Source organism: Scomber scombrus, chromosome 16 (assembly GCF_963691925.1).
Source record: "Scomber scombrus chromosome 16, fScoSco1.1, whole genome shotgun sequence".
In the NCBI taxonomy this organism is placed as follows: Eukaryota; Metazoa; Chordata; class Actinopteri; order Scombriformes; family Scombridae; genus Scomber; species Scomber scombrus.
Window position 1 is genome coordinate 960,104 of NC_084985.1, and position 20,402 is coordinate 980,505.

The window sequence follows — 20,402 nt, forward strand, 5'->3', positions numbered from 1 at the left end:
CTGACATGAAAACCTCTTAATACATGGAGGAATTTCTTTCACATATTTTTCTATAACATTCATTTTCTTAACAAATATTAAACTTTTTTTTTTTAACTTCTTGACTACAGTGACAGGATGGAGCTTCATCTTATTACTGCTTTCAGTCCCATCTCATTTCTTCCTTTTGTATTCTTTCCTTAATAACTTAATAACTTTTTTCCAACAGCAAAGCTCTCAGTCAGTTCTGCTCGTGTTTCCTTTAACATTCCTGCTGATAGTCATTTCAATGTATACATTTCCAGGATCACTTGCTGCTGATAATACCACAAACACACAGCATGATTAATAGTAAAACTCTATTGATAAAACACCAGGACAAACCTTTGCAATAAAACATGAGAGGTAGAGTCAGTGATTATTAACCCAGTTATTTAATATCTCCTCAGAGTCCGCTGGCTGTCCGTTCTGTGTGCTAGGGCAAAAATATCAAGTTCCAACGAATATCAAACGTCAAGCAATTCGTTCTAAGGTATTCAAATATCTGCGCCAGTGAATACATTAATGATTAAGAGAAGCATAGTCTGAACCAAAAGCTGTTTAAAACACAAATAGTACACTGTATATGTGTTTTGAACTTATTAACTGTAGCAATTACTCAATAAACAATGGATTGGATTTCTTGCCGACATGCATGTTGTTTTAGTTCAGTAAATGTCTGCTGTCAGTCAGCCTGGTGATGATGATGAGGAATGAGTGAATTTGTTTGCCAACTGTTCTGTCAGTATTCTATATTAAGAAGCTTTAAGGCTTTCTGTCTCACACAAAGCAAGAGAAGAGAAACTAATCTCTGTAACGCTGTTGTTGGTATTTAAAAATGCCGGGTTTGATTCTTGTGTGGGACGGCTCATGACTCTTCCAGCGACTCTCTGACCAATCAGCAGCCGGCAGTCTGATGACGTCACATTTAGTATCGGCTCGGCTCGCTTGGAACCTCAGCAGAGCAGATACTAAAAAAGTACCAGGTACCAGGTACTATCCCTGATGGAGGAGCAGGTACCAGGTACTATCCCTGATGGAGGAGCAGGTACCAGGTACTATCCCTGATGGAGGAGCAGGTACCAGGTACTATCCCTGATGGAGACGCAAAGAAAACAGAGTCGAGTCGAGTCGTGCTGGAACTGTGTAGTGGAAAAGCTCCAATAGTTACTCATTTGTATCAGAGAAGATGAATAATAAGAATTCCCATTACAGGTGTTTAGTTCAAATATTAACAATCTTTCTCCAAAATGACTGACTCTACCTCTAACACATTCGCTGAGACTTCCACTTGTGTGAAATGATCATTACAAACAGAAACGTTTCTCTCCTTGATGAACATGTTTTTAAGCCAGTATCACCTGAAAAGAAAACGTCTAACCCTGAATGAGGTTCACTGGTCTCCTTCCAATCATCATCATTGTTTAATGTTCAGTAAAGTCTGAAACCACATCTTTTTAGAACAAACTGAGCACTTAAACAGTTTCTCTTGAATGAATTCTCATGTGTCTCTTCAAATTTGCCTTTTTGTTGAATCTAAAACAACAAAAGGAGCAGCTAAATGGTTTCTCTCCTGTGTGGATTCTCATATGTCTCTGCAAGTATCTTTTGAAGCCAAATTGTTTACCACATTCAGAGCAGCTAAATGTTTCCTCTCCTGTGTGGATTCTCATGTGTAGTTGCAAAGTCATCTCCTGGTTGAACCTTTCATCACAAATTGAGCAACTAAAGGGTTTGGTGTGAGTTTTCAGGTGGTAGCGTAGACCTGACTGAGTAAAAGATTTACCACAAAGTGTGCAACGAAAGGGTTTCTCTCCTGTGTGAATGATCATATGTCTCCTAAGAGATCCCTCACTTGAAAAACTTCTACCACAAATTGAGCAGCTGAATGGTTTCTCCCCTGTGTGCATCCTCCGGTGTATGACAAGGTTTCCCTTATGGCTAAATTTCTTACCACACTCTGAGCAGCTAAATAATTTCTTGCTAGTATTACAACTCACAGGAAACTTTAAATCTGACTGAGCTTCACTGGTGTCCTTCCATTCATCACTGTCGTCAGTGTCAGCGTCAGAAGAGTCTGGAGTCTTGTGAGCAGTATCAGGTTGTAAATGTGTATCTGGATGTGAGTTCCTGTCTGGTTCTGATCCTCCACAGTCCTCTCCGTCAGCTTTTGTTTTTATCTGTTCAGTTGAGCTGCTGGCTGGAGGCTCTGACTCTCTGTTATCTTCAGTGTGGCTTTGATGAGGCCGTGAATACTTCCGAACACACTTGTGGTTTTTGACCTGTGAACGCCAGGTGAATCTTTTGTGACACAGACGACAGCTGAATCGTTTCTCCGCTGAGTGAACAGCCATGTGTTGGGTCACGTGTCCTTTATGAGTAAATTCTTTTCCACATAACAAGCAACTAAATGGTTTCTCTCCTGTGTGAGTTCTCATGTGTCTCTCCAGAAGGTAACTGTAGTGATATGATTTACCACACTCAGAGCAACTAAAAACACGAAACACATTTTTCCCAGCGATATGTGTCGTACCTCTATGAAGGACCAAGTTCCTGTCTGGTTCTGATCCTCCACAGTCCTCTCCATCAGCTTCTGTTATCATATTTTCGGTTTGTCTTTGATGAAGCTGTGAGGACTGAGGTTTCTCTTCATCATCTTCACTCTTCACAGGGACAGTAGTGAATGTGAACTTGGTGATGTCAGCCTCCTCCAGTCCTTGCTGCTCTCCCTCCTGACTGGTCCAGACTTCCTCCTGTTCCTCTTTAATGTGTGGAGGATCTGGTTCCTCCTGGTCCAGAGTGGAGTTTCTCTCCTGACGCTCATCACCGATGATCACTTTTTGCACATCTAAAGGTAAAGCTGAAACACAGACGGGCAGCTATTAATGTAAATATAACAACCTGTGTTTAATCAAACTTAATAACCATATTTTTACAACACTGACTTGACTACAAGGTCTTGCAATGGACATGAAATGCTCATACTACAAACTGTGCTCGGATAGTATCAATGCATCACAGTATACCAGGGTATTCAGAAATCCAGAAAGTATGATTTTCAATATGATCAAGGAGATACTGTGTCGCTACTGGTGGAGATGAGCTGAGAAAGATGGTGACTGTGAGTAGTATGGAATTAGGAGTTGGACCTTCTTGCTTTACACTTTATGTTCTGGAAGATCGTGCACATCGTGTTCTCACTCACGGGATCCAACGCCAGAATTCACCAACTTCTCACTTGATTTCTAACCTCAGTAAACGTTTTCAAAATGTGTTTATGGTCTCAATCGCTAGTTTAAAGCCTTCTTCAATGCAGTATGATGTTCATTTGGGACATTTTGGCCTCCCTGATTTTATATGTGACGATAAAGCAGGGTATGCATTAGGGCGTGGCTACGTGGTGATTGACAGGTTAACAAGGAAGCACCTCAGGGGTTTCATAATGATATTAAGTGTTGATATAATGTATTGGATTATATGTAAATATGGTAAACATCCACCCGACCACATAAATCACTGCAGGGGGAATTCTGTGCTCTGTTATTAATACTGAAGCACTATGAGTTTAAACATTAATGAAAGGAGCAGTACCAATTAAATACTGTTATTGTTATCTGAATATCTTTGCAGGAGTTTCTTACATTGTATGAACTTGTTTAATGTTTGGCCATATTCAGGGAAATAATGTATTAATAAGTAATGTTTGCAGCTCTTATCAAGCCTCCAGAAGAAGCCCTAGATGGTGAGTCTTCTTTTGCTTTGTTATTTACATTTATTGTAATTGCTTATTTATAAAACCTATATATATATATATATATATATATATATATATATTTCTGTCATTTACTGCAAGGTAAGGGAAGGTCCATGAGAAAGCCCGACTGAGGATAGCAACAGAAACAGAGAGGCAGACAACAAAGACACTGATGGCAACTGATGATTACAACAGTAAGACAGACAAGAAAGAATAATAGAATAAAGCCAGAAACTGGTCCAAACAACACATGAACTTGTTTGAGAGACCAACATTTAATACAGATGGATGATAACAAAAACTTCTGCACCCTACATGCAAAAGTTATAATGAAATATTTCTATTTATAAAATATATAACATGATATGGACCTCCCAAGGACCTTGCCAACCAGCTCTTTGCCCCATCTGCCAACTTAACCACCATCATGGGGTCAAGAGCCTTCAGCCGATCTGCCCCCCCGCCCCCCCCCTCAGGAACTCTCTCCCACCAGACATTCACACTTCTGACTCTGTTTCCACCTTTAAATCCCTCCTGAAAACGCTCCTATAGAGCAGCATACTCTGTCTCACACTAACTATGCATCACGTTCTTGTTTATTTATTGTACTGATGCTTTATAGTCACATTCATATTTATTCTTTATCTTTGAACTAAAATGTTACCTGATTTATATTGTTTGATGTACTGTTGTTGTGTTTTATGTGCCTTGTAAGGCGCCTTTAAATAAAATGCATTATTATCATTATTATTATTAGTTTGGTTTAGGCCTAAAGCTTTCCAGTGTCTGTGGCATGTTACTGTAAACCTCACATCTAAGCAAGTACAGTATGGGTTTGTGTTACTAAACTGTGAAATCAGTAGGTTTATGGTATGGCTAATAACTGTGGGCCACCTGCTGGGTGCACGCGCGCGCTCTGGGGCCTGCACTGGTACCTGCGCGCACCCAAAACACAGTGTCCCTCATTTGGAGGAGAGAAAGTCGGCAACCCTACGGTCACATGATCAGAGCATCAACATGTTTCAGCAACATAAAGACAACAAACCTGCTTTTCGCTGCTTTGTTTCAGCTTTTAAAAGCTCGTCCAGCAGCCTGCGGTGTCTGCGGTGGATCTCCTCTTCATACTCGGTTATTGTTTTGTCTAAATGTCCAAATATCTCCTCCACAGCCGCAGTTAGCCGCTGCTGGACGAAAAGCTTCACACTCTGAAGGCTGCACATGTTACACACAGCTCACACTAAACTAATACTGACGCTTTTCTGCTCTTATTAGAAGCTGTGTTCACCAAACTCTGCTCTCACTGCAACACTAACACTAACATGGACTTCCGGGGCACTTTTCAAAATTAAAGCTGATGACATATCAAAATAAAACACCTCAGTTCTCAGATCGTTTACTGCAGTTAAAGTATTAATACAGCAATGTACAATAAATACTGCAGTATTATAGTGATGTAGTATGCAGTATTACAGTAAAAGTACTGCAGTATTATGAGAGATGTAGTATGCAGTATTACAGTAAAAGTACTGCAGTATTATAGTGATGTAGTATGCAGTATTACAGTTAAAGTACTGCAGTATTATAGTGATGTAGTATGCAGTATTACAGTAAAAGTACTGCAGTATTATGAGTGATGTAGTATGCAGTATTACAGTAAAAGTACTGCAGTATTATGAGTGATGTAGTATGCAGTATTACAGTAAAAGTTCTGCAGTATTATGAGCGATGTAGTATGCAGTATTACAGTAAAGTACTGCAGTATTATGAGTGATGTAGTATGCAGTATTACAGTAAAAGTACTGCAGTATTATGAGTGATGTAGTATGCAGTATTACAGTAAAAGTACTGCAGTATTATAGTGATGTAGTATGCAGTATTACAGTTAAAGTACTGCAGTATTATAGTGATGTAGTATGCAGTATTACAGTAAAAGTACTGCAGTATTATGAGTGATGTAGTATGCAGTATTACAGTAAAAGTACTGCAGTATTATGAGTGATGTAGTATGCAGTATTACAGTAAAAGTACTGCAGTATTATGAGCGATGTAGTATGCAGTATTACAGTAAAAGTACTGCAGTATTATGAGTGATGATCATTTTTTGGAGCAGTGTATATAAAGGAACCGTTGTGAGTCCCACTCTCAGCCAGCAGGGGGCGGTATGAACCTACAAGCTGCAGCATGAAGGAGAAGAAGAAGAAGAAGAAGAAGTGTTTCCGGTTTAACTTTACTGCACACCTCCATTATTCTGCATCATTTTAAGTCTTTTTGACTGTAGTTGTTTTCTTTCAGCATGCGTTTTATTTTTATTTCTGAATATCAAAAACAGCTGGAGATGCTTTTATTTTGAAGCGTGGTATGTTTCCTGCTTTCAGGATGCGAGCAGTGAGCGCAGTGAATCCGCTGCCTGGCTGTAAATAAGCGCAGAGAAACGGCAGCATTCAGTGTAGAGGAGGAGGAGAGATGGACCGACACCGGGAAGTGTTGCATGTTTCAAACCCTGAAACGAAGCTGAGAACTGAAGGTTTGTGCGGATTTTACTGCTGAAAACACAGAAAGGCTGCAGGGAGAGCTAAGCTAATGTTAGTCTGGTAGAAGCTTTATTTAGTCTCTGTGCATGTTGGGTTTTAGTTGTTAAAGTGTTCTCTGTGTGACTCACTGCAGCCTCTTTGGTTTAGTCATCATGATATTAAAACAAACTCACAGTGAAATATCTGATTGTCAGCTGCAGAAACAGGAAGTTGGTCTGATAGTTTATAAACTAATAACAGTTTCAGAGTAAGATGCTTTTAAAAATGAAAGTAAAACAAATGTAAAGTGTTTAAAACTGTGGACAAAGCTGCAACAGTTTAATTTTTATGATCGAATAGAATAAAATATACTTTATTGTCCTCTAGGGGAAATGTGTCATGGACTCAGAGTGTGTAGTAGCTTCACTTACAGACAATAAATACACATAGAAAATGATTAATTCATGTAGAGTTGCAGCGATCAGTCAATGAATCAATAAGTTGTTAACTACTAAATTAATCAACTAATACTTTGATCATTTATGTTTTGTTTGGAGTCTTTATAAAAAGGAAAAAGTCCAAATTCTCTGATTCCACCTCATTAAATATGAATATTTTCTGGGTTATTTAGTCGTTATGACAGTAAACAGACATCTGAGCACATTGCTTTGGGCTTTGGGAAACAGTGATCAGCACTTTCACCATTTTCTGACATTTTATAAATTAATCTAACTGATTAATCAAGAAAATAATCCACAGATGAATCAGTAATAAAAACAGTTTGTTGCAGCTCTACGTTCATACTTTGAATCATACGTCTATGCTACCAAACAGGAAGTGATGTAATAATGTTGTGATCAACTTTTAAACTTCATGTAGAACTTAAACAATCAATAGAAAAATTTATTTTTTTAGCAAAGAAATGAAGAAAAAGTTCAGTTACAGTGTTCCAGTTTCTCTAAAGTTAATATATAATAATTAATATAAACTGGATTTCTTCCTTTATATTAAGCTGAATATTTTTTGGGATTTATGACAAAAACAGCGATATAAATATATTGAAAGTTGGTCTGCAACGTCACAGATCCAATGATAATCAATTGACTGATTAAGACTGTGTCCACACTAAGCTGCTAAATTGGTAAACACATCTTCTTCTCTCCGTTCAGACTTAAACAGCATTTCTCTCCTCTGCAAACATTCAAAATGTCATCTTGAGTGTGTAAATATGAAAAGGCCAGCTTGGCGTTGTAGTCTGTACGGTTAAAACCATAGACTGTATATAAAATGGACGTAACATCCGTGACGTCACCCATTGGTTTGTGGACTGCTGCTCGGAGACCAATAGTATCGGATCTGAGCAGCGCCATCTTGAAAATTTCAGGTGCATGCTGGGAAAAATAAAAACAGGGATTCTACTTATATGGGCATCAGGAGGAGCATGAGGCGCCCTCCTGAACCTGTGAACCAATCAACCTGTCAATCACCACGTAGCCACGCCCTAATGCATACCCTGCTTTATCGTCACATATAAAATCAGGGAGGCCAAAATGTCCCAAATGAACATCATACTGCATTGAAGAAGGCTTTAAACTAGCGATTGAGACCATAAACACATTTTGAAAACGTTTACTGAGGTTAGAAATCAAGTGAGAAGTTGGTGAATTCTCCATTGACTTGTATAGAGACGGAAGTCCTTTTGACACCAAAACGGTCGCCCCCTGGTGGCCTTTTGATAGAATGCAGTTTTAAGTTACTTCCACGTTGGCATCATTGCAGAGGACCAGAACTCCCCACCTAGTTAAAACAGATGCTGGCAGTAGCGCAGCATTTTAATGGAGGAAGAAGAAGAAACAACAATGGCATGCAGCTAAATGCAAGTGTTGTTCTCTTTGTGTTTGACAGCTTGTTTAGAGTTATTGGCAACCATCTTCCACCTTGTTCTGCTCAGACTGTTGTAGATTTATCATTATGAGAATTGTACTCATATACAGCTCCCTTATGAACCAAGTTTAAACCACTCAACCACCGTCGTGCTCCAGTGTACACATTTATTTGTCACCTGAACGTTTTTCAGAACAGCATAGATCTATACATTACTAGTCTCCTATATGGAAACACTGGTATGAATATCTTCTATAACTAATGCAATGCTTTCATTTTTCTATTTATCTTATGTCTTTTTTATATAGTGTGTGTCTTTTTAAACTGGACTCTGAGTTTGACAATTAAGGTGATGATGATGGTGAATTATCTTAAGAAAAAAATCTTGTTTGTCCCTAATATTACCCTGAAAACTCCACAGAGTACCTTTAACATAGAATATAATGATCAAGCTTACATTAACAGCTGTCTGTCTGTGTTTCAGCTTTACCTTTAGATGTGCGAAAAGTGATCATTGGTGAAGAAGAGAAGCAGGAGTGGAGTCCCAGTCTGGACCAGCAGGACCCAGATCCTCCACACATTAAAGAGGAACAAGAGGAACTCTGGACCAGTCAGGAGGGAGAGCAGCTTCAAGGGCTGGAGGAGGCTGATATCACCAAGTTTACTTTCACTCCTATTCCTGTGAAGAGTGAAGATGATGAAGAGAAACCTCAGTCCTCACAGCTTCATCAAACACTAACTGAGGAGATAAAAACAGAAGCTGAAGGAGAGGACTGTGGAGGATCAGAACCAGACAGGAACTCACACCCAGATACACATTTACAACCAGTTTGTGCTGACAAGACTTCAGACTCTTCTGAGACAGATGACAGTGATGATGATTGGACACAGAACAGGAAACCTCCATGTTCAAATACTCTTAAAAATAATGAAGACCCTTTAGGTGATGTGGGCTGTAACCCTGTCCAGAGATCATTTAGTTGCTCTGAATGTGGCCAAAGATTTGGCCGGAGGCCACATCTGAATGCACACATGAGAATTCACACGGGAGAGAAACCATTTAGCTGCACATTTTGTGGCAAAAGATTTTCTCAAAAGGGAAACTCAATCAGTCACATGAGACTTCACACAGGAGAAAAACCTTTCAGTTGCTCAGTTTGTAATAAAACATTCAGGTATAGTGGAGATGTTAGCAGACACATGAGAATCCACACAGGAAAGAAAACCATCAGTAGCAATATGAGAGACATGACTAACAGTAACATTCATACAGGATCAGAATCAACCAGCAATGTGGATCCAGATAGTCCTCTAAAACCAGCTCCTTATGATAAAGCTTTAGAAACTGAGACTGATTACAGTGATGATTGGAAGGAGATCTGTGAACCTCAGGCAGGTGTAAACTCTCCGGAAGATGATGATGAAAGTGATATTCAAAGTAATACCGACAAGGAATCATATAGCTGCTCTGAATGTGGAAGAACATTTTGCCGCAGGGATCATCTGATGAGCCACATGAGAACCCATACAGGGGAGAAACCATTTAGTTGCTCCGTTTGTCAGAAGCGTTTCAGTTGCAGCGGAAACATTTTGGCACACATGAGAATTCACACCGGAGAGAAACCATTTGAATGCTCATTCTGCGGCAAAAGCTTCAGTCAGAAAGGAACTCTGCAGCTACACGTTAGAATTCATACGGGAGAGAAACCGTTCAGTTGCCCATTTTGTGATAAAAGATTTGCCCATAAAAGACGTATGACACTGCACATGTCTGTCCACACAGAGGAGAAGCGATTCAGCTGCAGTATTTGTGACAGAAGATTCACGTGGTACACGCAGCTCAAAACACACAAGTGTGTCGGTGAGTCCTCACAAATCCGTCAAAGCCAAACTGAGAAAAAGGTTACTGCCAAGGAATCATTTAGCTGCACTGAGTGCAGTAAAACATTTAGCCTCAAGGGCAATCTGAAGACGCACATGAGGATTCACACAGGAGAGAAACCGTTCAGTTGCTCAGTTTGTGGTAAGAGTTTTAAACAAAACGTTCATCTCACCGAACACATGACGATCCACACCGGGGAGAAACTGTACAAATGCAGCATTTGTGGCAAAGGATTCAACAAGAAGTTACTTGTCAAAAATCACTCATGCGCTTAATCTTTAGACAGTTTGTTCTCTTTAAAGAACAATCCTAAATTTACAGATATGCTTTTACAAAGACAGTGAATGAAAAGTGTCATTTTGAAGTTCAATAAGACTGTCTCACAAACTATCTGTACGGTCCCATCATCTTCTAACCAAGTTCCTGAACTATGTCCAAGCTGACATGAATGACAACTGGATCATTCAGGATCAGCTTTAAGGCCATATGGGTTGTTTTTTCAGACAAAGCTGGCAGTAAAAAGTATTGAGTGACTGTTAAAACAAGCTGACAGTGAACATTAGTCAGATTTAAACCTAAAGTTCATCACCGTAACAGCTTTGAAACAGAACATCCAGGTTTCAGCTGCTGTTAATTCTCTCAGCTTGTCTAAGAAAGGTTGGCTGTCAGACAGTTATGGATTACATATTCTAGGATTGCTTTATTTATTATTGGAGCTGCAACAATCAGTCAACCAACAGAAAATGAATCACAGACTAATTTAAACAATAGGACAATTAATAAAAAGTAATAATATTTTGAATTAGTGGGCCTCATGCAAGAATCTCTCGTAATTCTCAAGAATCAGTTTTGTATTTAGAGTTATCATTTTTATTGACATTAGATGCAGAAGCTTCTAAATGTTAGTAATTGCTTTATTGCTGTCGCGGTACGGAGCTGCTCTGATGACACAAAGTCATATTAATGTTTTTACGACTAAACTTATTAGTTTTTCCGCTGATTTCTGAAAGCAGTCCGTAAAGCGATGGTTCGGCGTAATTTTGACCTAGCGTCATATGCACCATGACATCTATCTAACCACCCGCTCCGTTGTTTTTTTTCATTTTGTTGCAGACTGGTGGAGTTAGAGCCATCAGCCGAATGGTTTAGTACAGGCGCTAACGGACCCACCAGTGTAGATAGAGGGTTAGATAGACGTCATGGTGCATATGATGCTAGGTCGAAATTACACCGAACCATCCCTTTAATGCTCTACATTGTGAAATTCTTGTTTTTACACTTTGGGAATTTTTTTTATGAATGAAACATGCCCACAAACAGTAGAACATGATATGGACATTGTTGAAGCTAATGATTAGATCCACAGATAAAGGATAAAAATATGAAAATGATCTTGCGAGGCCCATTATGTTAGAAAAAATGCAAGTAGTAAAATAATCTGAGGTTTCAGCCATAATTTAGACATTTCCAGAAAGAGCCACAATGACTATTTGCCTTTTGGTGTGTGAGAGGGAGGGGTGTGAAAATGAATGATGGATTTAAAAACATGTTTACTTGTTAATAGTTGTGAGCATGAGGAACACTGAACAGTTAATCCGCTGATACTCTTGTCATCATTTATTAGAGAAACCTGATTCCTGTTCGGTTGGTTTCTATGACCGAGCGGTGAACGGAAACATTTAGATGATACGTTTAATTCCTAAGTGCTCGCATGCTGTATGTAAAAAGTTTTGAAACATTTATTTATGGCATGAATTCAAACTTAAGGAGGGAGAAAGAAGGTCATATTAATAGAAGTTTAGTTTACTATTATTCTTTGAAGTTGGCGTGAGCTGGTAGCAACACAGGAGTCTCAGCTAGAGTCTCTGCTGCATATCGTCTCCTTTCTCCCCTCCGACTCTCTACTGGTGCTGAAATAAAACTACTTTAAAGGGGACCTATTATGCTTTTCCTTATTTTCAGTCATGTATAATGTTACGATGCAGTATGTTTATATTAAACGTGACCAAAGTGTCAAATGAGGTGAATGAATGTAGAAGTAACAGATTGTTCTGAACACTGTTTCCAATGTTTTTTGTACTTTCAGCCCGAGCCGATGTTGGCCGGTTACAGATTGATCTATCTATTAATCAATCAACCAGTCAAACTCTATTTGTAGCACTTTTCATACAAATACAATGTAACACAAAGTGCTTTAGTGCTGACCAATCAGAGCAGAGTGGGCTCATCTGGGGCCTTAAAGAGACAGGAGCTAGAACGGCCTGTTTCAGACAGAGGCTGAACTGAGCGGCTGCATAAAGGACCAGTAGAAGATAAATAAGGAGGTTTTTTTTTTTTTAACTCTGAGTCATGTGAAACTAGTCTATTGGATTCCAAAAATTAAAATATAGAGCTGGAAATGAGCATAATAGGTCTCCTTTAAGGTTTCAGTCGGATCTCTAGCAGAGATCCAGATACGGGATAGCTGACATAAAGGGGATTATTAGCTCAAAACATTGTAAATGTACATATGTTTCTCAAAGATATCATGTTGAATGAATGCTTAACTCTATATGCTTACACTCTGTGAATGTAAACTGTAACTGGACCTGCAGTTATGTAATCATATTCTTTAAATAAATATACACGGATACAGTGAGTTTGGAAAATGTGTTTTGTCTTATTTCTTTCTTTCCCTGACACTAAGTCTTATTTACTGTCAGTTAAATCCATAGACTATATATAATGGGCGTAACATCAGTGACGTCACCCATTGGTTTGTGGACTGCTGCTCGGAGGCCAATAGTTTCGGATCTGAGCAGCGCCATCTTGAACATTTCAGGTGCATGCTGGGAAAAATAAAACAGGGATTCTACTTATATGGGCATCAGGAGGAGCATGAGGCGCCCTCCTGAACCTGTGAACCAATCAACCTGTCAATCACCACGTAGCCACGCCCTAATGCATACCCTGCTTTATCGTCACATATAAAATCAGGGAGGCCAAAATGTCCCAAATGAACATCATACTGCATTGAAGAAGGCTTTAAACTAGCGATTGAGACCATAAACACATTTTGAAAACGTTTACTGAGGATAGAAATCAAGTGAGAAGTTGGTGAATTCTCCATTGACTTGTATAGAGACGGAAGTCCTTTTGACACCAAAAAAACACAAATGAAGACAGGTCAGTACTGATGTTATGTGATCATACTTTCTTTTACCAGTTAGAAGTGCTGTACACAGTCTGAAAAATTAAAAAGAGACGTAATTATGAAAAGCAAGAGGAAAGCAAATAAACGTGTAGAATAAGATAAATATAAATTGGATTTAAGGTAGGGAGGAAGGAGGGAAGGGAGTGAGGGAGGAACGAGGGAAGGAAGGAAAGGAGGGAGGAAGGAAGGAAGGAAGGAACAAGAAAGGAAAGGAGGGAAGGTAGGAGGGTGGGGGAAAAAAGGAAGGGAGGAAAGAGTGAAGGAAAGAAAGAGAGAAGGACGGAGGGAGGAAGGAAGGAAGGAGGGAGGAAGGAAGAAGAAAGGAAAGGAGGGAGGAAGGAAGGAGGAAAGGAAGGAAAGAAGAAGGGAGGAAAGACAGAGGAAGGACAGACAGAGGAAAGAAGGAACAGTCAAAACAGACGGGGGTCAATTGGACCCGGGAGGACGACACGAAGGTTAAAAAATATATATAATTATTTATTTATTTTTATATATTTCTGACCAGCTCATGTTCCACTCCAGTCCAGTAGAAGGAGGTAAATGCACCTAACAGTTCAAACCGCCAATAAAAACCAATAGAAGAAGAAAGTAACGACACTCCGCTTTTACTCTGAAGGCCTGTAGAGTTGCGTTTGTGTTTCCGGGTTGCGGCGCAGTTAGCTGATGATAGCTGCACGAGCTGAGTGAAGATGTGATAAAAATGGAAATAAGAGAAGAAGTTCAGAGTGTAGTTTTCTCTTCTTTGACTCTACGATCTGTAGAAAATGTCCAGAATTCAGGAACTTAAAGATTTATTCAAACGGCGGCTGATAAATGAAGCTCGCGCTGATCTGTTTGAACATTTCGAGGAATCAATATCTGGAGTTGAAAAGAAGATCGATCACAAACGGAAACTACTGGATTTGGTTTTAGATCCCGACGTCAAGCTGCTGAGAGCAGGTTGGTTTTCTTTGTGCTGGTGAGTATTAAAGCAGCAGTCAGGTGTCCACATGAACAGTAGAGAGGTTCATCCTGTTTATACTGACTCATAATAACATAGGTTTTAATATTCAGTATAAACCGTTTAAACATTATAAACATTATAAACGGTATAAACATTATAAACAGAATAAACATTATAAACATTATAAACAGAATAAACATTATAAACATTATAAACATTATAAACTGGAGGATTGGGACTAAATCCACAGTGTGACACATTCACTGAGTGGAAAGTAAATGAAGTAGTAGTACTTTATGTAGTAGTAACAGTAGTAGTAGTACTTTATGTAGTAGTAACAGTAGTAGTAGTACTTTATGTAGTAGTAACAGTAGTAGTAGTACTTTATGTAGTAGTAACAGTAGTAGTAGTAGTACTTTTTGTAGTAGTAACAGTAGTAGTAGTACTTTTTGTAGTAGCAGTTGTAGTAGTACTCTATGTAGTAGTAACAGTAGTAGTAGTACTTTTTGTAGTAGCAGTTGTAGTAGTACTCTATGTAGTAGTAACAGTAGTAGTAGTACTTTTTGTAGTAGCAGTTGTAGTATTACTGTATGTAGTAGTAACAGTAGTAGTAGTACTTTTTGTAGTAGTAACAGTAGTAGTAGTACTTTATGTAGTAGTAACAGTAGTAGTAGTACTTTATGTAGTAGTAACAGTAGTAGTAGTAGTACTTTTTGTAGTAGCAGTTGTAGTAGTACTTTTTGCAGCAGGACTAGTTACAGTAGTTATAGTACTTTTTGTTGTAGTAGCATTTACAGTCTTTTTAGCATCAGATTCCCTCTTAGTGTTTCCCTGTTGAGCTGTGCTGTAACCATAGTAACACAAAGACTTTACTACTAAAAACACTGAAGATGAAGATTTGACTGAAGCTTCAGATCAACTTTTAAATCCATGTTTCCACAGAAGGAGGACTGTGGGTTTAGTCCTCCATCACTTCCATTGTAAACATGATGAAGGGATCTTCTAATGGTCAGTATGAACAGGAGGAATCATTACAGTAAACATGATGAAGGGATCTTCTAATGGTCAGTATGAACAGGAGGAATCATTACAGTAAACATGATGAAGGGATCTTCTAATGGTCAGTATGAACAGGAGGAATCATTACAGTAAACATGATGAAGGGATCTTCTAATGGTCAGTATGAACAGGAGGAATCATTACAGTAAACATGATGAAGGGATCTTCTAATGGTCAGTATGAACAGGAGGAATCATTACAGTAAACATGATGAAGGGATCTTCTAATGGTCAGTATGAACAGGAGGAATCATTACAGTAAACATAAACATGTTGGTTTAAGACAGATCTGAAACATTGTGAACCTGTAAGATCATTACTGCTGGAGCGGTAACGATTCATTTATTAGTTTGACAGACAGAATTAATCACCAACAGTTTTTATAATCAATTAATCACATCCTGCCAACTACAAAATAACACGTGACCAGTCAACTTAAAAAAAAAAAAAAATGAGGCCAACGCGGAAGTAACTTAAAACTGCATTCTATCAAAAGGCCACCAGGGGGCGACCGTTTTGGTGTCAAAAGGACTTCCGTCTCTATACAAGTCAATGGAGAATTCACCAACTTCTCACTTGATTTCTAACCTCAGTAAACGTTTTCAAAATGTGTTTATGGTCTCAATCGCTAGTTTAAAGCCTTCTTCAATGCAGTATGATGTTCATTTGGGACATTTTGGCCTCCCTGATTTTATATGTGACGATAAAGCAGGGTATGCATTAGGGCGTGGCTACGTGGTGATTGACAGGTTGATTGATTCACAGGTTCAGGAGGGCGCCTGATATATTTCGATACAGATTTTTTATTTATTTAAATGTTATCATATTTTGTTGTTATTTATTTCACAGTGAAACAAAGAAATAATTGTAATAATAATAAATATATAACAATAACTGAACTGTTCAGCACATCATTACACGATCTTTAACTTTTACAAGAAATGATTTTTTGTCTTTTTGAAAAACTGCTTCAAAATCCCTTCAGCCTGCTGTTCAATTACCTCCTTAACCTTTGTGTCGTCCTCCTGGGTCAAATTGACCCCGCCTGTTTTGACTGTTGACTTTCCTTCCTTCCTTACTTCCGTCTTTCCTCCCTCCCTCCTTCTCACTTTCTCACTTTCCTTCCTATCTCTTTCCTCCCTTCCTGCTTTCCTTCTCTCATCCCCCTTCTTTCCTTCCCTCCTTCCTTCCTTTCCTTCCTCCTTTCCGTCTTTCCTCTCTGCCTCCTTCTCTCTTTCTTTCCTCCCCCCTACCTACCTCCCTTCCTTCTTTTCTCTGTCCTTCTTTCCTTCCTCTTTTCCTTCCTCCCTCCTTCTCTCTTTCTTTCCTTCCTATTTCTTTCCTCCCTTCCTGCTTTCCTTCTCCCATCCCCCTTCTTTCCTTCCTCCCTTCCGTCTTTCCTCCCTCCCTCCTTCTCTCTTTCTTTCCTCCCCCCTACCTTCCTCCCTTCCTTCTTTCCTCTGTCCTTCTTTCCTTCGTTCCTCTTTTCCTTTCTCCCTCCCTCCCTTCTTCCTTCTTTACTCCCTCCCTCCTACCTTCCTTCCTTCCTTCTTTCCTCCCTTCCTTCCTTCCTCCCTCCTTTCCTTCCTTCCTTCCCTCCTTCCTCCCTTCCTTCTTTCCTCCCTCCCTCCTTCTCTCTCTCTTTCCTCCCCTCTACCTTCTTCCCTTCCTTCTTTCCTCTGTCCTTCTTTCCTTCCTACTCCCTTCCTCTTTTCCTTTCTCTCTCCGTCCCTCCTTCCTTCTTTCCTCCCTCCCTCCTACCTTCCTTCCTGCCTTCTTTCCTCCGTCCTTTCCTTCCTCTTTTCCTTCCTCCTGCCTCCCTTCCATCCTTGACTCGAGGACAACAGGAGGGTTAATACGCAGAAGTTTCTGTACTTCCATATCTGCTGCTGTCTGAGTCTGACTGTCCGATCGCTAATAACAGAACATCGGCCGCTGACATCACAAAATTGTACCGTATTGACCGATGTTAGTCAACAAGGGGAATATCGGTTGAAACTGATATTTGGCTGATATATCGGTGCATCCCTAATTTTTAGAATAAAATAACAAATTTGACGAACTCTCCAACAAATGTGGCATGTTTGAGAAGGGCAGCGGGGGAACATCTGAACATTTAATATAGTTTGAACAAATCTAGTAGCAGATATTTGTCATAATAAAATAGAATTTATAGAAATTCAGGTTAGAAACTGCTTAGGAAAATAAATATGTTAAATAAAGGCAATTAATGAGTAATAGATTTTTTTCTCTAAATGTATGTTTGTGTTTTTGTTGTTACCTGCAGACGTCCAGCAGCCATTAGAGACTAAAGAAGAGGTTTCCCCTGAGCAGCAGAAGATGAGTTCCAGTATGGACCAGGAGGACCCAGATCCTCCACACATTAAAGAGGAACAGGAGGAAGTCTGGACCAGTCAGGAGGGAGAGCAGCTTCAAGGACTGGAGGAGGCTGATATCAAGTTCACATTCTCTCCTGTTCCTGTGAAGAGTGAAGATGATGAAGAGAAACCTCAGTCCTCACAGCTTCATCAAAGACTAACTGAGGAGATAAAAACAGAAGCTGATGGAGACTGTGGAGGATCAGAACCAGACAGGAACTCACATCCAGATACACATTTACAGCCTGATACTGATGAAAAGACTTCAAACTCTTCTGAACCTGAGAGTGATGACAGTGATAAAAACTGCAAGGTTCCTGACAGCCAATCATTTCGCTGCTCTGTGTGTGGTAAAACATTTGCAATGAGGGGACATTTGAATGTTCACATGAGAACTCATACAGGAAAAAAGCCGTACAGTTGCTCAGTGTGTGGTAAATGTTTTGTACAAAAATCAGGTCTAGACTACCACCTGAAAATTCACACAGGAGAGAAACCGTTCAGCTGTTCAGTTTGTGGTAAATCTTTTACTCAGAAGTCAGGTCTGGACTATCACCTGAAAACACACACAGGAGAGAAACCTTTCAGCTGCTCAGATTGTGGTAAAAAATTTGCACACAAAGGAACGCTAAACTACCACATGGCGACTCACACAGGGGAGAAACAGTTCAGCTGCAGTGTTTGTAACAAAAGATTCAGAGCAAAGACACACCTCAAAATGCACAAGTGTGTTGGTGAGTTTTCACAGCGTTACCTTGAAAAACACAAGAAACCACTGACCTGTTCTGAGTGTGACGAAACATTTCCCAATAATTACCTCCTGAAAACCCACCTGAGAATGCACAAAGGAAAGAAACTATTTCCTTGCTCAGTTTGTGGTCTCAAATGGCAGTTTAGATCTCATTTGGAGGTGCACATGAGAACACACACAGGAGAGAAACCATACAGTTGCCCTGTTTGTGGCAAAAAATTTACACAAAAAGGCATAATGGTGCAACACATGGCAGTGCACTCAGAGGTGAAACCCTTCAGCTGCAGTGACTGTGGGAGGAGATTCTCTTGGCATTATCAGATCAAAAAACACAAGTGTTGTCGTAAATTCTGGCAGCCGAGTAAAATGTACTTAAATGGAAAAGACTGCACAGATAGACATTCAAAAGCAGATACCTACATCAAGACTAAAGTGTCTTTTGACACTGACGAGACTGTTGACATTGAATTTTGGAAAGACACCAGGCAGCATCAGTCAGGTGTCACTTATCAGAGAAGTAAAAAAGTGTCTGTAAATGACACAGGATGCAAAACTGATGAGAAAACATCCAGCAGCTCTGAGTGTAACAGCAGATCTGAAGACAATCATACAGGTGACAAATCATTTTGTTGCTTATTTTGTGGGAAAGGATTTGCGAGAGGAGGACTTCTGACAAGACACCTATCTGTCCATACTGGAGAAAATCTGCACAGCTGCATTATTTGTGAAAGAAGCTTCCCTTTGGAGATGGAGCTCATAAGCCATGAGTGTGATGGTGAGTCTTCCTCACAGCTTTATCAAAGCCACACTGAGGAACAGATCACTGTCAGAGGTAAAAGCTCAAGTTGTCACACTACATGTTACTCAGAGGAAAAGCCTTCCCGCTGTTCAGTTTGTAACAAAGGTTTTAGTTCCAGTGAAGCTTTAGTTAAACACATGAGAATCCACACGGGACAGACTCAGTTTAGTTGCTTGATTTGTGATAAAAGATTTGCATGGAGAAGAAATCTGACCAAACACATGGAGGTCCACGCAAAGGAGAAAAACTACATCTGCAACGTCTGTGATGAAAGATTCACTTGGCATCATCAGCTCAATGAACATCAGTGTGTTGGTGAGTCATCACAGCTCCAGCAGAGTCACACTGGAGAGAACGGCGGGTCAGAGCCTCCAGCCGGCAGCTCAACCCAACAGATGGAAACAGAAGCTGAAGGAGAGGACTGTGGAGGATCAGAGCTAGATCCCAGACATTCAGAACCTGATACTGATGACAGTGCTGATAGTGATTTTTGGAAGGACACCAGGAAATGCTCCTCTGATTTCAAGGCTTCAGAAGCTTTTAAAAGTGAGGACAGTGATTTTTGGCAAGAGAGTAAGCAACCAATAGAACCAGAAGGTCTGAGCCAACACATGTCATTACACACAGGGGTACACATAAAGCAGGAGGACCCAGAACCCCCGTACATTAAAGAGGAACAGGAGGAACACTGTGTCAGTCAGGAGGGAGAGGGAGAGCCTCCGGACATTAAATTAGCTGAACAGGTGAAAACCGAAGCTGATGAATCCGAACCGGCCTGGATCTCACATCCAGAGAGACATTTCCAACCTGAGAGTGACGACAGTGCTGACAGTGATTTTTGGAAGGAGACCAGGGAACCACAATTAAACTCTTTGACAAATAATGACTTCTCTGAAAGCATTATGGGATGTAATACAGTCAACAAACCATATAGCTGCCCTGACTGTGGTAAACGATTTCACCAGAATTGCCATATGAATAACCACAGGAGGTCTCACACAGGAGAGGGCTCATTCACCTGCTCAGTCTGTGGTAAAAAATGTCCCTATAAGTCCCACCTGCAGATACACATGAGAACTCATACAGGAGAGAAACCATTCACTTGTCCAGTTTGTGGTCAAAGATATGCACACAAGGGAACTATGCAGTCACACATGGCCGTCCATGATATGGAAAAACAATACAGCTGCAGTGTGTGTGAGAAAAGCTTTGCTTGGTATACAGAGCTGAAA

At 39.9% G+C, this 20,402-nt stretch overlaps 3 protein-coding genes across 3 annotated transcripts; 2 read left to right on the plus strand and 1 right to left on the minus strand.

The window, feature by feature from the left end:
• Positions 1–1,162: 1,162 nt before the first annotated feature.
• On the minus strand, positions 1,163–5,080 carry LOC133996222 (gastrula zinc finger protein XlCGF57.1-like). Its single transcript, XM_062435803.1, has 2 exons — positions 4,818–5,080; positions 1,163–2,878 (listed from the first exon to the last, which is right to left on the minus strand). The coding sequence occupies exons 1-2, from the start codon at positions 4,990–4,992 to the stop codon at positions 1,494–1,496; spliced, it is 1,560 nt and encodes a 519-aa protein (XP_062291787.1). The 5' UTR covers positions 4,993–5,080; the 3' UTR covers positions 1,163–1,493.
• Positions 5,081–9,405: 4,325 nt separating this feature from the next.
• Positions 9,406–10,472, plus strand: LOC133996739 (gastrula zinc finger protein XlCGF8.2DB-like). Its single transcript, XM_062436360.1, has 2 exons — positions 9,406–10,023; positions 10,069–10,472. Exons 1-2 carry the CDS (start codon positions 9,406–9,408, stop codon positions 10,321–10,323), a joined length of 873 nt encoding a protein of 290 aa, XP_062292344.1. The 3' UTR covers positions 10,324–10,472.
• Positions 10,473–13,905: 3,433 nt separating this feature from the next.
• Positions 13,906–19,611, plus strand: LOC133996740 (gastrula zinc finger protein XlCGF57.1-like). The gene is made up of 3 exons (XM_062436362.1): positions 13,906–14,199; positions 17,530–18,663; positions 19,445–19,611. The coding sequence occupies exons 2-3, from the start codon at positions 17,583–17,585 to the stop codon at positions 19,609–19,611; spliced, it is 1,248 nt and encodes a 415-aa protein (XP_062292346.1). The 5' UTR covers positions 13,906–14,199; positions 17,530–17,582.
• Positions 19,612–20,402: the final 791 nt, after the last annotated feature.

What these genes read in the sequence shown, in the direction of transcription:
- LOC133996740 (XM_062436362.1), top strand. Translation starts at nt 17,583, where the DNA reads ATGAGTTCCAGTATGGACCAGGAGGACCCAGATCCTCCACACATTAAA. An exon ending in ACCCTTCAGCTGCAGTGACT is followed by an intron (nt 18,664 to 19,444) that starts GTGGGAGGAGAT and finishes CTGTGATGAAAG; the next exon opens with ATTCACTTGGCATCATCAGC.
- LOC133996739 (XM_062436360.1), top strand. Translation starts at nt 9,406, where the DNA reads ATGAGAGACATGACTAACAGTAACATTCATACAGGATCAGAATCAACC. An exon ending in AGCTCAAAACACACAAGTGT is followed by an intron (nt 10,024 to 10,068) that starts GTCGGTGAGTCC and finishes ACTGAGAAAAAG; the next exon opens with GTTACTGCCAAGGAATCATT.
- LOC133996222 (XM_062435803.1), bottom strand. Translation starts at nt 4,992, where the DNA reads ATGTGCAGCCTTCAGAGTGTGAAGCTTTTCGTCCAGCAGCGGCTAACT. An exon ending in AACAAAGCAGCGAAAAGCAG is followed by an intron (nt 2,879 to 4,817) that starts GTTTGTTGTCTT and finishes TCTGTGTTTCAG; the next exon opens with CTTTACCTTTAGATGTGCAA.